Source organism: Molossus molossus, unplaced genomic scaffold (genome assembly GCF_014108415.1).
Source record: "Molossus molossus isolate mMolMol1 unplaced genomic scaffold, mMolMol1.p scaffold_m16_p_8, whole genome shotgun sequence".
NCBI lineage: Eukaryota > Metazoa > Chordata > Mammalia > Chiroptera > Molossidae > Molossus > Molossus molossus.
This window is the reverse complement of record NW_023425402.1, coordinates 6,215,587-6,232,972: the sequence shown is the minus strand read 5'-3', so window position 1 is coordinate 6,232,972 and position 17,386 is coordinate 6,215,587. Positions and strand designations below refer to the sequence as shown.

The window sequence follows — 17,386 nt, the reverse complement described above, 5'->3', positions numbered from 1 at the left end:
TTTTTGCATTTATCTTCACATACAGCGGAAAGGAGAGAGGGGGAAAGAGAGAGAGAAACATCGATGTGAGAGAAACACATCAAGTGGTTGCCACCCACACAACCCCAACTGGTGCTGGGGACAAACTGCAACCAAGGTCCATGCCCTTACTGGAAACCGAACCCGGACCTGTCTGGTCATGAGCCAACGCTCTAACCTCTGAGACAAACCAGCCAGAGCTAAATGAGAAACCTTTTAAATGACACTTTGAGGACACAATCAGACAAAAATATAAAATGTGAAAAATTCCTCATAAAAAATAATCCAGCTTCTACAAAGAATAAATGGTATATTAAAAAGTGTGGGTGCCCAGCTGGTGTGGCTCCGTGGTTGAGCATAGACCCATGCACCAAGAGGTCACTGGTTCAATTCCTGTCCAGGGCACATGCCCAGGTTATGGGCCAAGTCCCAGTGGGGGGCAGGCAGGAGGCAGCCAATCAATGTTCTCTCTCATAGATGTTTCTCTCTCTCTCTCCCTCCCCCTTCCTCTCTCTCAAAAATCAATAAAGAAGGAAAAAATAAATAAATAAAATTTAAATTTTAAATTTTTAAAAAGTGTGTATGTGCCCCTGGTCAGTTTGCTCAGTGGTTAGAACACCAGCCTGTGCACCAAAGGGTCACAGGTTCAATTCCTGGTAAAGGGCACGTACTTGGCTTGCAGGTTCAATCCCTAGCCCCGGGAGGGGCATGTGCGGGAGGCAACTAGTCGATATGTCTCTGCCACATCGATGTTTCTCTTTCTCTACTCCCCCCTTCTATTCTCTCTAAACAGCAATGGAAAAAATATCCTCAGGTGAGGATTAAGGTAAAAAAAAAAAAAAGTGTGTGTGGTAGGGGGTAGTGATTAGAATTAAAAAGCTTTAACACTCGCCCTGGCCAGTCTGGTCCAGTGGTTAGAGCATCGGCCCAAGGACCAAAGTCTTGGGTTCGATTCCAGTGAAGGGCAGGTACCTTGATTGCAGTTTGGTCCCTGCCCTCGTTGGATCGTGTGGGAGGCAACCAATTGATGTGCCTCTCTCACATTGATGTTTCTGTCTCTCTCTCTCTCCTTCCCATTCTATCTGAAGATAAATGGAAAATATCCTCGGGTAAGGATTAAGAGAAAAAAAGTTTTAAAACTTACATCACCCAAATATAATGTACAGAGCTCTTTGATCCACAGTGTATTATAAAAAATATTTTACAGACAATTCAGGAAAAGTGAATATGAAATACACATTGGTAATATTAAGGAATTCCTATTAATTGTGATAACAGTATTGTGGGTTCTTTTTTTCTTTTCTTCCCAGTCCTTGTCTGTTAAAGATACATGATACAGAAGTATTTACAAGTGGAATTATATGGTGTCTGAAACTGCTTTCAAGTACTAGAGCACAGACACACACACCACACAAAATGAAAGGAGAAAGGTGAAAAAAAATGGCCAAATGTTAATAATTGTTAAAGTTAGATGTTGGGTACATGGGGTTTCATTACACTATTTTCTCTACTTGAGTGTATGTTTGAAATTTTCCATAATTTAAAGTTTTTATTTTTTAACTAAAAGGTGATCTGGACCATAAATATTTCCGACTAACCTCTGTCCTGAAGCAAGGGCAATGGGAGACTGTCCATTGGGAGGTCGAGGCTCCTCACATGTCTTCATCTCCACCTCCACCTTATCCAGGCACTGAAATAAAAGTCACAAAAAGCTAAGCATCTGCACAAAAACCCTGAGAGCACAAACTGTGTCTTACTCAACCCTGTGCTCAAGTGCCACGTTCACAGTGGGCAGACGGTATCTGTTGAATGAATGAATGAACAAACTGAAATACAAAGAGAGATCTCATCTTTCCCCTTTCATTGCCATTAGCAGTAGAACTCTATGACAAGCATGGGATTAGCTCACAGTTGAAAACTAAAACTAGTTACAGAGATATTACCAGTGCTCGGTATTCCAGTCTTTGGGATAAAGATATGCCAATCAGTTCTTAAAGAGCTGTCATTTGATAATCACCCAATAGTCAACATTAACTAAACTAGTTTTTCCTCTGTCAGGATTCTAAGGGAAAATGGGGAAATCTAAAGGCAGTAGTTGGGCAGCAAAACTTATAAAAACCTACAAAACAAAACCAACTCAGGACTCCCTGGGTCTTATGTCTGAGTGCTAATTCCTATACTGTCCAACAGTTCCAGAATAAGTCCAGACAATATCCACTCTGTCTCAGAGAGTTTACAGGCCAGACAAAGCACCCATAGCTCCCAAATGGGACAGCCTATCAGCACTCCTCCCCATCTTCTCTCAGATCTCTTAAAACTCTACCCCAGCCATCCCCATTTGATCACTTGCAATCAAGACAGACCATTACCAAGCAAATCGGATGTGTCTTCAACTTTGTCCACTGGATCTGAAAGAGAAAAGCAAAGACTCAGGACTTTGGAAGACAGGCCTGCAGACCAAAGAGAGCAACAGCACTCTGATCCCCATTCTCACCCGGATGGAGGCCCTGTTGCAATAAACCCGAGTGATGGCTAACCAGGTAGGCAGCTCCAGCACATTCTGTAGAACCTCTTCATCCAGCTCCAGGTTGGTCAGCTGACCCTCCCCTTTCAGGGTGCTCAAATTGATTTTGTCTGGGGAAAGATTCTTAGTGAACCTGAAAAGAGTAATGATAAGAAGCCATTATTTCCATGGGAACCTGTTAAATGGGCATTACAGCCAATAACACTTCTGAATTTAGAGAAGAGAACGTTAAAGAACAAATATCTAATGACCACACTATCTCTATGCCATGTAAGATGTTAGGTGAGACCTATCATTCTACTCATGATTGTGTCAACTTTCTACACAGAACCTACAATGGGGATTCTGGGGAGTTGGCTATAGCAGTGGCGACATAACATAGCCTTTTGATATTTCTGAATTACCACATAAAAACAGAGCAACTACAAAGCAACACAAAATGCCCATGCCAGAGTGGCTCAGTAGGTTGAGCGTCGTCCCATGTACCAAAAGGTTGCAGGTTTGATTCCGAGTCAGGGCACATAATTGGGTTGCAGGTTCCATCCCCAATTGGGACACATACAAAGGTAACTAATCAATGTTTCTCTCTCTCTTTCCCTTTCTGTGTGTCCCCCTCTCTCTTCCTCTAAGTATGTCCTTGGGTGAGGATTAAAAAAACAAAGATAAAGCATCCTTATAACCCCCATATACAAGCAGCAGGGGAAAACCCATCAACAGCCACAAGACATGAGAGCTATAAGCAGCTGTGCAGATCAACACAGAGGGAAGCAATAAGGCATCTGACAAACCAGAGAATAGAACCCTGAGACAACCAGTGCTAAATGAAAAGCAATGTGACCAATTTGAGAATAGCAATTGAAACTGAAGCCCTGGCCAGTTTGGCTCAGCGGTTAGAGCGTCGGCCTGTGGACCAGAAAGTCCCGGGTTTGGTTCCCACTCAGGGCACGTACCTTGGTTGCAGTTTGTCCCCAGCCCCAGTTGGTGTCGTGTGGGTGGCAACCACCTGATGTGTCTCTCTCCCATCAATGTTTCACTCTCTCTCTCACCCCCCCTCTCCCTCCCGCTCTATCTGAAGAAAAAAAATTTAAAAAAAAGAAAGAAACTGGAGGGGTTCTGTCTACTGCAAGGGGTCCCCAGTGAGGTCCAAAGGAGCTAGAGTACTCTAGCCCAATAAACTCATAAACTAACCAAGGCTTCTTCCCAGGGCTGGGCTTCTGCATTGAAAAGAAACTGCTAGGAGAGGAATCCAAACTGAGTAAGATAGTAGTAACAGAAATGGAAAAAAGAATCCAAATTAATGTGTATATGGAGCACTTAATATTTTTAACACTACTTGAAACAACATAAGAGGGAGCTCTATGAAGTTAAAATATGAAACAGTAAGAGACTAATTATTAGCTTGTTAAGTAGTGTTAAAATGAACCCCAGACCCTTACATATACCTTTGATGTGATAAAATAACACACCATCACCACCTATAGTCTTGCCAAAGGGATTGAACCTGAATCTCATCATGCTACTGGGTTCAGTTGTTAATTTGCAAGAAATACAAAGGGCAGAGGAAAACTAAACTGCACTATAAGTATGCAATCAGTAAAATCCAGACCATGAGAAACTCTATAGGTCAAGTGGCCTGAACATAAACAATTCACACAGGCCAGTCTTCTCACTAGTCCACATACACTGTCTGGTCTTTGCTCATGTGCTCTCGTCACCCACTCCCTTTCCTGGAGCACCCTTATCATCATCTGCCATTCAAGGCCCATCTCAAGACTTCTCACTGAAGCTTTCTTTGCCTAACTGCTACAACACACATTAAACAATTAGGGTCGTTGGATGGTCTCTAATTCTCCCATGTGTAACTACCCCTGGCAATTAGATGTTAAGTCCTTTGAAGTCAAGGGCTTAGTCTTAGCCATCCCTCCTAATTAAAATGGTTACCTGACAGAATGCTGGGCCTATGTACTGTACCTCTTAGCTAACTGCACTGCTGGCTAACTATTTCCAGCTCCCTTCTCTCATCTCCTTTGGCTGAGTCTCATCCCTGTAATTCTCACTGTTACTGCCTCTCATAATCACTATTTTCCACAATAATTAATTGTATTTGGCCCTCCACTATAACTATACTTATCCCTTACATATATTAGATGCTGACAGCTGACTTTAGATTTATATATTGTTTACCAACTCTTATTTTTCACACATAAAATATTTCACTGTGTTTTTAGTTTTCCTTGAACCGTAAGATCATGACATGTAGGAGCTTTACCTTTAATTTTTTTTCTACAATGCTTAAAATGGTATTATATACAAAGACTCTTTAACAACTTTTTAAACTATAGTAAAAAATTGTTTAGAAGTTTATAAACATGCAAAATACCACATAATAATAAGGGATACACAGGAATGCACTGGTATGGAGAGGGGTCCACAGGAAGCTTTAACTGTATGGATAATGTTTATTTCTCGGTGGAGTTATGACTGTATGGCTGTTCATTATATTATTCTTTTTATCTTTTTTTAAAATGTTTTTTAGTGGCTTTTTTAGAGAGAGAGGAAGGCAGAGAAACATTGATGTGAGAAACATTGATCAATTGCCTCTTGCACGCCCCCTATTGGGGATCAAGCTCACAACCCAGGCATGTGCCCTGACCTGGAATCCAATTGGGACCTCTCAGCCCATAGGAGGATGCTCCATCCACTGAGCCTCATGGCCAGGCTTTTTTTACCTTTATATATAGCAACTATTTCATAATAAATCTTACTAAGATTTCTGTCAATTACCTATTGTATGTACTTACTATTGGGAGAACTACTCTGCCACGGGTCTCTCACACTGCTACACAGTCTTGCTGGGTATGCCAAAAATGCACGACCTAGACCACGACTTACCCAGGCCACTTCTCAGGATTGTGTTGCAATGAGCAGCTTTGGGGGATAAAATAATGTCCCCCTCCAGGACAAAGAGTAGGCTTGTTTACCACTTAACAAAAGCAACATTTTCCTCAAATTCCATTCCTATAACACAGGTGCAGGCATCTATCTGGGCCCATTCATGTTACTCCCATGGGACCTGGGGGGTATGGGGACTAACTGCAAACATATGCTTATGCTGCTTGCTGGGCCATAAGTAATTAAATCCTTTGTTTCTGATCCAGCAGTCTCATGCGTTATGTCACATACATGAACTGTAGCAGGCTAATAACTAGTTTCTAAATAGGGTAAAATAAAATCCCAGACCCTTACACATACTTTTACTGATTTTAACTAATTAAAAAAAATTTAATAAACATTTACGGAGTATGAACCAATTTTATTCTCTGATCCAAAAAGATAAGCTTTCTCTAATGGCTCCTGTCGTCTAGACTAGAAATTTAACTTGCCACAGGGGGAAAAAAATTCCTCTTTACCTGCAAAGAATGGCTACCTGCAAGAAAACAAAAATGGGATGTGAAAAAGAAAAAAAGAACATCTTAAATAGCACTTCTACTACATAAACAAGAGAAAGAAAAGGAAGATACTGTGCATGCCCTTGAGGAATTTGGAAGAAACAGTCCTGAAGGAAGGAAAGGAAAGCAGAAAACAGAACTCAACATTATTTGTAATCACTAGGTACAGGCAGGCTTTCTTTTCAAGTCTCTTCTGTATTACAATTATTATTTCCTCCTACCCACCCTTCCTGTACTGTTAAATATCCAGGAAAGCCACATCAGCACAGAAATTGAGGCAGGCATCATTCAGAAGTATTTGTTTTAGAGATAAGAATATCTGAAGACATATAATTAGTTTGTAAAGACTGTATGTTTCCTCACATCCTCCCCAGATTCTGATAAGAGCCCATCTTCCTACCATGCTGAGACATGGTAGGAGTGGCCACTGTCAGAGAAAGAAGGATCCCTTTAATACACAGGAGTGGGGAGAAAAGTCTGAGAATCACTAACATAAACTACTTTTCCTCATGATAAAAAGGCATGTGTAAGAAAAGAAAGTGATAGGGACTTTTTTCAAGTATATTCTCTGAAAAAAGAGAAACATACTTCAAATAAAATAAAACATAAACATAGTAAAAAATAAACTATACTGCTTGTAAGCACTGACATTCTCAGAGTAATTATACTCAATAGGTGCCATAGATCTAATTTCTACATTGTAGTCTATGAAAAATACAACTCCATATAAAATAAATGTCATTTTTGAAACCTTGAATTAAAAAGTATGACATTGCCCTGGTCGGTTTGGTTCAGCCGTTAGAGCGTCGGCCTGCGGTCCAGAGAGACCAGGGTTCGGTTCCCGCTAAGAACACGTACCTCGGTTGCAGTTTGTCCCCGGCCCTGGTTGGGTCGTGCGGGTGGCAACCACTCAATGTGTCCCTTTCACATCGATGTCTCTCTCTCCCTCTCTCTTCCTCGCTCTCCCTCCCACTCTATTTGAACAAAAAAAATGGCAAAAATGTCCTCGGGTGAGGACTAAAAAAAAAAAAGTATGACATTATGTTAAAGTCCACCTTAACCTTGCTGGTATTTAGAGCAATGTTTCACAAACTATGTGCCTCTGATCACATGGATGGAATCACCTTGGTATGCTTATTTTAACATGCAGATCACTGGGCCGCACAGCAGATATGCTGAATCACAATGGGGAGATGGGTAGGAAATCCCCATTTTTAACAGTTTCAAGGTGATTTCTTCTGTTCTCTGAAGTTTGAGAATGCTTTAATTTGAGGTTTCAGTTAACCAGCTAAAATAGTTCAAGGAAGAGAAAGCCAGTGTCTACAGATGGAAAAGAGAGGCATAAATCCATTCTTCAAGAACAAAGTTTTCAATTTCTATTCTTATTATGGCTTGGTGGTTAAGAGCACAGGTTTTAGAGTTAGACTTGGGTTCAAAGGTCTAGCTCTCACTTACTAATACTGTGTCTTTAGGCAAACTGTTCAACCAACCTCACAGGGCTGCTGGGATTAAAAAATCTAACTAACATACACAAAATACCTGACATTTATTAAGTGCCCAATAAAAATCATAATCAGCCCTGGCCGGTTTGGCTCAGCAGTTAGAGCGTTGGCCTGCGGTCCAGAGAGACCCGGGTTTGGTTCCCGCTAAGGACACGTACCTTGGTTGCAGTTTGTCCCCAGCCCTGGTTGGGTCGTGTGGGTGGCAACCACTCAATGTGTCGCTCTCACGTCGATGTTTCTCTCTCTCTCTCTCCCTCTCACTCTATCTGAACAAAATATCGAAAAATGTCCTCGGGTAAGGATTAAAAAAAAAAAAAAAAATCATAATCATTGTTATTTCTGGATTCCACTACCCTCTGCCTTTAGAAAAAGGCTTAAATTATTATCTTTTTAAAAAAGGTTTAGGAGATCATTTCAAAATGTATACAAAAGTCAAATCATTATGTTGTACATCTGAAATTAATATGATATTGTATGTCAATTTTTTTTTAAAGTTTAGGAGGCTTAGATTATTATCCAAGAACTCAGGTTTTCAAGAGACAAGCCCTCAGATCTATCTTTCTATCTCAATGCAGCATCTTCCATTCCCAGTATGCGTATTCCTATGCTTTCAACCTGGGTTTCTAGACATTGAAATCTGAATAAGATTAAAACCAAATTAATGTTCCCCAGAAATCCTACCCATTTTATCTCACTCTGGCTCCAGGAATAGATTTTCATCCCATGTCTTTCTAGTACTAAGAGAACAGAGAACAGGGAATAAACTCTGTAGCCATGTCAACTGGCAAATGACAACACTGACTTCTTCAGGGCAGTTCTGAGAGTAAGTAGGTAGACTTATGTCTCTGATTGTCTTGGAAATAATTGCATGTGTGTGAACACCAGGACTGCAGACTAAACTCACTGAGGACTGCTCACCAGCCTGTTGGCACACAGCCCTCATCAACAGCACTAATACAGAAGAACCGGAAAAGCACAAAACCTGTCTTCCTGCCCCAAAGTGGATTAGTTCCTGGATAAAAATAATCATTCATATTTCCAGGTCGGGCACAAAACAATAAAGCAAGTGAGAGGATAAATTTAATTTTATTACATAATTTTGACTATCAGAGTAGAGAATTTCTACAGATACTTGCTTCAATCTCTATCTATTCATACAATCCTTCTTAAATTTCTTCCCAGACATTTACTCTGCCTGGACATACAAGAATGCTGACTTAATATCTTTTTCTAGGCCATTGCTGAGTATGGAGATGGACACACAGCTTAAAATAATTGTGTATTTTTATCTTATAGACTGGGCTAGATCATTGTCCTTTGGTTAACTACAAGTCATTTAAAAACAATTTGTTTTGGCCCAACCTGTGTGACTCAGTGGATTGAGCATCGTCCCATGGACTGAGAGGTCCTGGTTCAATTCCTGGTCAGGGCACATGCTGAGGTAGTGCGTTGATTCCCAGTAAGGGGCATGCAGGAGACAGAAGGTCAATGTTTCTCAAAGTGTTGTTTCTATCTCTCTCTAAAAAAATCAATGAAAACATTTTTTAAAACAATTTATTTTGCACACCACAAATGGGAAAAAGCCTCATCCCCTGACCTAGACTAACAGAACCAGACTACTAATGATAATGACATTTTACTTTGTACAAGGAACTGAACTAAAGAACTTAAACACATTATTTCAATTAGTCTTCACAATACTTTATTTTCCCCATTTTAAAGAGGAAGAGCATAAGGTTCAGATGTGAAGTAATTTGCCCAAGGTGACAGGGCAGGAAGAGACAGTGGTAAAATATGACCCCAAGTCTGCTCACTGTACTGTCTAACGTCTTTTTTGGGGGGGTACGTACTCCTAGCTGGAACCGAACTCGGGACTCTCTGATCTGCAGGCGGACACTCCAACCCTGAGCCAAACCAGCCAGGGCGATACTACTAACATCTCTCTCTTTTTTTTTATCCTCACCTGAGGACATTTTTGCATTTTTAGCTTCAGGTGGAGCTGGAGGCAGAGAGGGGGGAAGAGAGAGAGAGAAACATCGATGTGAGAGAGACACATTGAGTGGTTGCCTCCTGCACGACCCCAACCCGGGCTGGGGACAAACTGCAACCAAGGTACTGTATATGCCCTTAGCGGGAACCGAACCTAAATCTCTCCAGTTCGCAGGTCGATGTTCTAACCACTGAGCCTAACCGGCCAGGGCCTACTAACATCTCTTAATATTGTGTTCCTCCAAAACACACATGGCACAGAATGAATTTCATAAGCTGTCTCAGAAATGATTGGAGGACATCCTTTCCCTTTTTACAACCTACCATGGACCACTTAACCTGTGTAAGAAGAATAAATCTAAACTTTGGTAGATAAAGCTAGTTTAACTTCATCAAAAACGTTTCTAGACCTGGCTGGTTTGGCTCAGTGGTTACTTAGTGTCGGACACGAACTAAAGAGTCTCAGGTGTGATTCCCAGTCAAGGGCACATACCTGGATTGCATGTTCAATCCCCAGGCCCATAGTCCAGGTGCATGTGGGAGACACCAGTAAGATGTATCTCTCTCACACTGATATCTCCCGCCCCTTCCCCCTGACTCTCTCTAAAAATCAAAGGAAAAATATCCTTGGGTGATAATTAACAACATAAAAAAACCTTTCTAAACTTTACCAATTCAGTCAGATAATAAAATCTTCAAGTATGCCTAAGGCTAATCTACCACCATTTGGCAGGAATGCCCAGTCTCTTCCAAGAAACTAACAAGAGACCACAGAGGGTGCTGTGCCATCAGCTCCATGATCCAATATGCAAGTAATCATCAAAAGCTGAATAACCAGGAACTCTTCATATGCTGAGGACTGCTGACGGTACATGCAGGTCTGCTCTACCACCATGGGCTGTTCTTCCATAACAGCAATAATGATATAACATACATTTGCTTTTTCACTTAGCAATTTAGTTTTAGGATTCGGGGTGGAGGGGTATTAATATTACTTTATTACTTTCTCAAAAAAAGGTAATAAGAATTCTTCAACTGAATTTGTCTGCATTTTACAGTAATAACAAAAAATAGGTTAAAAAGTGATCCATGGTGCCAGTCATTGTGGGGGAGGTTTGCAGAGGTTTGTTTTTTTTTATCCTCACACGAGGACTTTTTTCCATTTTTTGTTCAGATAGAGTCGGGGGGGGGGAACATTGATGTGAAAGGGACACATCGAGTGGCTGCCTCCCACATGACCCAACCAGGGCTGGACAAACTGCAACCGCGGTACTTGCCCTTAGCGGGAACCGAACCTGGGTCTCTCTGGACCGCAGGCCAAAGCTCTAACCGCTAAGCCGAACTGGCCAGGGTGGTTTGCAGAGGTTTACTCAACCAGGGAAACCACTAATCTGAGGTCTGCTCTTGAAACCAGCCCAGTCCCTGGCACAAACTTTCGTCAGCATTTGTTTTCCTAACTGAGGATGATATCACTGAGTCCAAGGGTGGCCGACAAGGCTAATGGAAACCTGCTATTTATTCTACTTCTAGTATGTGGGAAAACATTTTCTGGCCATCTGTTACTGTTACAGAGCATAGAAGCTAAGATCAAATCAAGCTGGAAAAACAGATTTTGATCAGATTTCATTTCTGCCAAAGGACTGCTATCTGCCAAAGACAACAAAGGTTCTCAGACATCTTCATGAAAATGTACAATATTGACATGTGAGAATTCTTAAATATGCAGGTTCACAGAATTTCAAAGCTAGAAAGAACCTTAAATAATCTTTAGTCCAAATCTACAATTTGCAAATGGTCATAAAATTAAATGACTTGCCCAAATCACAGATAGCCAGTGGTAAAGCAGGGGCTAAATAAATAGCAGAAATAGGGCTTAACCAAGCCTTCATTCAAATCTCCCACTACCTGCCCTGGCCGGTTTGGCTCAGCGGTTAGAGCGTCGGCCTGCGGTCCAGAGAGACCCAGGTTCGGTTCCGCTAAGGGCACGTACTTCGGTTGCAGTTTGTCCCCGGCCCTGGGTGGCAGCCACTCGATGTGTCCCTTCACGTCGATGTTTCTCTCTCTCTCTCCCTTCCTCTCTCTCCCTCCCTCTCTATCTGTACAAAGAATGGAAAAATATCCTCGGGTGAGGATTAAAAAAATAAATAAATAAACAAATAAATAAATAAACAAATCTCCCACTACCTGAATCCTATAATTCAGTACCTTTATTGCCCTAATAATAGGATCAATACATTGCTATATTCAGCATTGTCTGCTTCAGGTCCCATAGAAATTGAACCCTCAAAGGAGAATTAAAATACATGTCATTTCCTTTACTATCGCAGTCCTTGGCTTCTAAGCTTAGTATCCAAATCCACATCTAAATATTTTTACTGCTCAGACATACCACAGGCTTGTCTTTAAGCAAAGATAAAACACAACACAACATTGCAGAAGTTGATTTAGATACAGGATCCCTGCATCAATTAAAAAAAAAATCTCAATTGCTAAAGTAGCTAACATTCCATCCCAGATAATCTGCTGAAATATGCCATTCAATCCTCGAGGCTGCCCTAATAGGTACTCTCAAAATTTCTCCATGGCCCTAGCCAGTGTGGCTCAGTTGGTTGAGTGTCATCCTATACACCAAAAGATCACTGGTTCAATTCCTGGGCAGGGCACATGCCCAGGTTGTAGGCTCAATTCCCAGTCTAGGTGGATATAGGAGGCAGCCAAGTAATCAATGTTTCTCACATCGATGCTTCACTCTCTCTATAATCAATAAACATATTTTAAAAACAAAAACAAAAAAACTTCTGCATGAACAGATATATGACTTTCTTAGGAGAAAATTCTTTCCTTCTAGATTTTTATTGTATACAATGTTGGGTTTTTTCATTGGTTTTGCCTTATTTGAGGTACAATTTATATACAGTGGCTGATTTCTGAACTTCCTATTTTGTTCTACTGATCTATTTATCCTTATGCCAATTCCCACACTTCTTACTACTGTAGCTTCATTTTAAGTCTTGAAAGGATAAATCCTCTCATTATTTTGACCATTCCAGGTCATTTTCATATAAAATTTTATTTATTTATTTGTTTGTTTGTTTATTGTCTTTAGAGAAAGGAAAGGAGAGGGGAGAGATAAAACATTGATGAGAGAGAACATTGACTGGCTGCCTCCTGCATGCCCCTTTCTAGAAATTGGGCCCACAACATGGGCATGTGCCATGACCAGGAATAGAACCAGTGACCTCTTGGTGCATAGGTCAATGCTCCACCACTTAGCCACAATGGCCTGGCTCACATATGTTTATTGATTTTTAGAGAGAGAGGAAGAGAGAGGGACAGAGAGAGAAACATCGATTGGCTGCCTCCTTGCATGTCCCATGCCGGACACCGAGCCCACAACCTGGGCATGAGTTCTCATCAGAAATCTAATCAGGGACATCTTGGCCCATGGGTCAACACTCAACCACTGAGCCAAACCAACTGGGCTACTAACTTTTTGTAAAGAAGCCATAAGATTTTCAACCTAGACATTCACTCATGTTGTCTACAATCTCTTTGACAGGATTTTGTGTAGTGTTCTTTAAATGTCAGTTAGGTAAGGTGATGCATGTTATTCAGATCTTCTATATCTTTATTGATAATTTTCTCATTGTTCTATCAACTACTGAGGAAGGAGTATTAAAAATGTCCAACTATAACTGTGGATTTGCCCTTTACCCCTTTTAATTGTCTGGTTTTATTTCAAGTATATTGAAGATCTTGGATTACATTCATACACATTTATGATTATTTCTGATGAACTGATCAATTTATTATGAAATGTTCCTTTCTATCTCTAGTATAATCTTTGTCTTGAGATCTATTTTGTCTGATGATAATATAGATATTCCAGCTTTCTTATGTTTACTGTTTACAAGGTGTACTTTTATCCATCATTTATATCTATTGATATCTCTTTTATATCCAGTCTGACAATCTCTGCTTTTGAATTGGAGCATTTAATCCACTCACGTTTCATGTAATTATTGATAACAGTTGAATTTCGGTTTGCTATTCTGTTATTTGTTCTATCTGGATTTTGATCCTCTCTCTTTTTATGTTAATCTAATATTTTTACTATTTCATTGTAATTATCTCATGGTCTTTTTAGCTCTACCTCTTTGTGTGTGTGTGTGTGTGTGTGTGTGTGCAGAGAGAGAGAAAAAGAAAGAGGGAGGGAGGGGCAGAGAAAGAGAAAAAGAGAGACTGCTCTAAGGGATACAGTGTGTAATCCTTATTATGATCTATTTAGAGTTAATATTGTACTACTTCACATAACAATGTAAGAACCTTGCAACAACATAGTTCATTTACTGCCCCTCATCTTTTAGGTTAATATTGTCATATATATTATACTTGCATGTTATAAACAGTCTTCTTTTAAAAAAAATTAAGAGAAGTCCAGCCAGTTGGCTCAGTGGTTGAGCGTTGACCCATGTATCAAGAGGTCACTGGTTCAATTCCCAGCCAGGGCACATGCCCAGGTTGTGGGCCCAATCCCCAGTGGGAGGCAAGCAGGAGGCAAACAATCGATGTTCTCTCTCATCGATGTTTCCATCTCTCTCCCTCTCACTTCCTCTAAAATCAAAAAAGAAAAAAAATTGAGAAGAAAACATATAGTCTTTTATATCTGCATTGACAATGTTCTTTATTCTTTCCTATAATCCAAGTTTCCAACTGGTGTCATTTCAATTTGAAGAACTTTCTTCAGAATCTCTTGTAATACTTCTAATTCTCTGTTTTCATTTGTCTAAAAATGTCTTTACTTCACCTACCAATTTTAAAGGGCATTTTAGCTGGATATGGAATTCTAGGTTGAGAATTTCTTTCAGTATTTTATTTTATTTTTTATTTATTTATTTTTTATCCTCACCCAAGGACATTTTTGCATTTTTTGTTCAGACAGAGCGGGAGGGAGAGAGAGGAAGAGAGAGAGAGAGAAACATCGACGTGAAGGGACACATCAAGTGGTTGCCACCCGCACAACCAACCAGGGCCGGGGACAAACTGCAACCGAGGCACATGCCCTTAGCGGGAACCGAACCCGGGTCTCTCTGTACCGCAGGCCGACGCTCTAACCGCTGAGCCAAACCGGCCAGGGCTCTTTCAGTATTTTAAAGATATCATCCCATTGTCTTCTGGCCTGTTTTTTATTGATGTGATGTCAGTCATTAATTTATATCATTGTTCTTGATGTGATGAGTCATTTTTATCTATCTGGATGCTTTCAAATTTTTTTCTTTATCTTTAGTTTTCAGCAATATGACTGTGATGTTCCTGGGGTAGTTTTCTTTTTATCTGCCCTGCTTAGGACTCACTGAGCTTCTTGGATTCTATAAATCTGTTTTTCACAAAACTTGAAATTTTTCAGTCATTATCTTTCTCCCTCTATCTCATAGCAAATCCATTGAAACATAATTCTCAAGGAACACGTATATCCACTTAAAGTGTACAACTCGCCCTGGTCAGTTTGGTCCAGCGGTTGGAGTGTCAGCCCGCAGACGGAAGGATCATGGGTTCAATTTCTGGTCAAGGGTACCTGCCTGGGTTGCAGGTTTGATCCCCAGCCCTGGTCGGAGTCATGCAGGAGGCAACCAATCAATGTATCTCACATCAATGTTTCTCTCTCTCTCTTCTTCCCTCCCTTCCACTCTATCTAAAAAATGCAATGAAAGAATATCCTCAGGTGAGGATTAACAAATAATAATAGTAATAATAATAATAAAGTGTATAACTCATTGGTTTTTATTGTATTATTCTTTTTCCCTTTATTGATTTTAGAAAGAGAGAGAAAGTGAGAGGGAGGGATAGAAACATCGATGAGAGAGAACATCGATTGGCCGCCTCCTGCATGCCGCTCACTGGGGACTGGGCCTAAAACCTAGGCATGTGCCCTGACCGGGAACTGAACCAGCGACATCTTGGTGCATAGGCTGACGCTCTAGCATTGAGCCACACCAGCTGGATGTATTTTATTATTTTTTTTAAAATATTTTTTCTTTATTGATTTGAGAGCGAGGAAGAGAGAGATAGAAACATCAATGAGAAAGAACACTGAATGGCCGCCTCCCGCATGCCCTCCACTAGGGATCAGGCCCACAACCTGGGCAGATGCCCTGACCAGGAATTGAACCAGCGACCTCTTGGTGCATGGGTCAATGCTCAATCATTGAGCCACACCGGCTGGGCCAACTCATTGGTTTTTAATATATTTACAGAGTTATGCAATCTTCAGTTTAATCAATTTTCATTTACCCACCTCCAAAGAAAACCAAACCCTTCTGCTATCATACCCCACAACTCAAGGCAACCTTGATCTATTTTCTGTCTCTATTGATTTGCCTATTCTAAGCATTTTATAAATGGAATCATTTAGTATGTACTCTTTTGTCTGATTTCTTTCACTTAGCATGTCTTTAAGGTTCATACATGTTACAGCATGAATCAGCATTTCATTCATTTTTATGGCCACAAATATCCCACTGTATGAACATACCACATTTTGTTTATCCATACATCAATTAAAGAGTGAATTTTCTTCTGTTATGCAAATAACTTGGTAAGAGTCATATTTCAAATTCTGTCTCCTCTGTACTATACAGCAGCTGAATCTCAGCTCAATTCTTTCAGCTTTCTACCTGTTGTTTTTTTTCTAGGCTCCATTGAGTCTTCTACAATGCATGTCAAGGATCTAAACAGTTTAAAAGCAGATTTTAGGGCTTCCCTTTCTACTGCTCCCTACTTTCTGAGATTTCTCCCATTATTTTCCAGCCCCTTGTGTAGCCCTGAACTCTAGTCTCTGACTCCCAAACTAGTAATATTGTGAAGTTTTGCTCAAATTCTAGTCACTACCCACTATGCAAACTGGGGAGTGTCCACAGGCAAAATACTGTATAAAAGAGAATCTTACCCAATACAGTTCCCATCATTCAAATTCCCCATCAGTTTCTGCCTAATTTGGTCACTTTTCTTCAAGAAGTTGTTTTTTATATAATGTCCAGAATTCTTAATTATTATCTGAGGAAGGGATAGTTCAATCAATATAAGATATCTCTCTATTGGAAGTTAAAAACAAGCTGGCCAATGTGGCTCAGTTGGATTAGCATCATTCCATAAACCAAGAAGTCGCTGGTTCAATTACTAGTGAGGTCATATGCCCAGGATGCAGGCTCAATCCCCAGTAGAGGGCGTGCAGGAGGAAGCCCATTGATGTTTCTCTTTCATTAATGTTTGTATCTCTCTCTCCTTCCTCTCAGTAAAATCAATAACATACTTTAAAAAAAAAAAAAGTAAAGCCCTGGCCGGTTTGGCTCAGCAGTTACAGCATCGGCCCGCAGTTCAGAGACCCAGGTTCGGTTCTTGCTAAGGGCTCACACCTCGGTTGCAGTTTGTTCCCAGCCCTGATTGGGGTCATGTGTGTGGCAACCAGTCGATGTGTCTCTCTCACATGGATGTTTCTCTCTCTCTCCCTCCCTCCCTCCCTCCCTCCCACTCTATCTGAAGATGAATGCAAAAGTGTCCTCGGGTGAGGATTTTTAAAAAAAAAAAGAAAAGAAAAAAAGTAAAGACCTTTCCTACTAGATCTCATTGGTATTATGTCCTCCCCAAGAGGCAACTGTGATATGAGCTACCAAAAACACATATAACCAGATGTGCACAAAAGCACTTCTCAGAGTAGCATGATTGATGGCTAAGTCAACTGTTTGGTCTGCTGGTGAAGCGCCCATCATAAGAAAATTAAAACAATATAAAAAGGACCCTGACCTGTGTGGTTCAGTGGTTAGAGCATTGGCCTGCACACCAAAGGGTCACGGGTTCAATTCCCAGTCAAGGGCATGTACCTGGGTTACAGGTTTGATCCCCGGCCC

The 17,386-nt window shown here is 40.6% G+C and overlaps 1 protein-coding gene across 8 annotated transcripts in view; it reads right to left on the bottom strand.

The window, feature by feature from the left end:
• UHRF1BP1 (UHRF1 binding protein 1) overlaps positions 1 to 17,386 on the bottom strand; it is an 83,373-nt gene that overhangs the window by 44,306 nt on the left and 21,681 nt on the right. For 3 of the 8 annotated variants that reach the window (XM_036248126.1, XM_036248119.1, XM_036248121.1), the window contains exons 2-4: positions 2,513 to 2,675; positions 2,382 to 2,426; positions 1,617 to 1,708 (exon numbers count right to left, since the gene is read on the bottom strand). In XM_036248126.1, the coding sequence (XP_036104019.1) occupies positions 1,617 to 1,708; positions 2,382 to 2,426; positions 2,513 to 2,675 (300 nt within the window). Of the gene's footprint in view, positions 1 to 1,616; positions 1,709 to 2,381; positions 2,427 to 2,512; positions 2,676 to 8,855; positions 8,900 to 17,386 lie in introns of those variants that run through there. The other 5 variants (XM_036248120.1, XM_036248122.1, XM_036248124.1 and 2 more) reach the window with 4 other exon arrangements.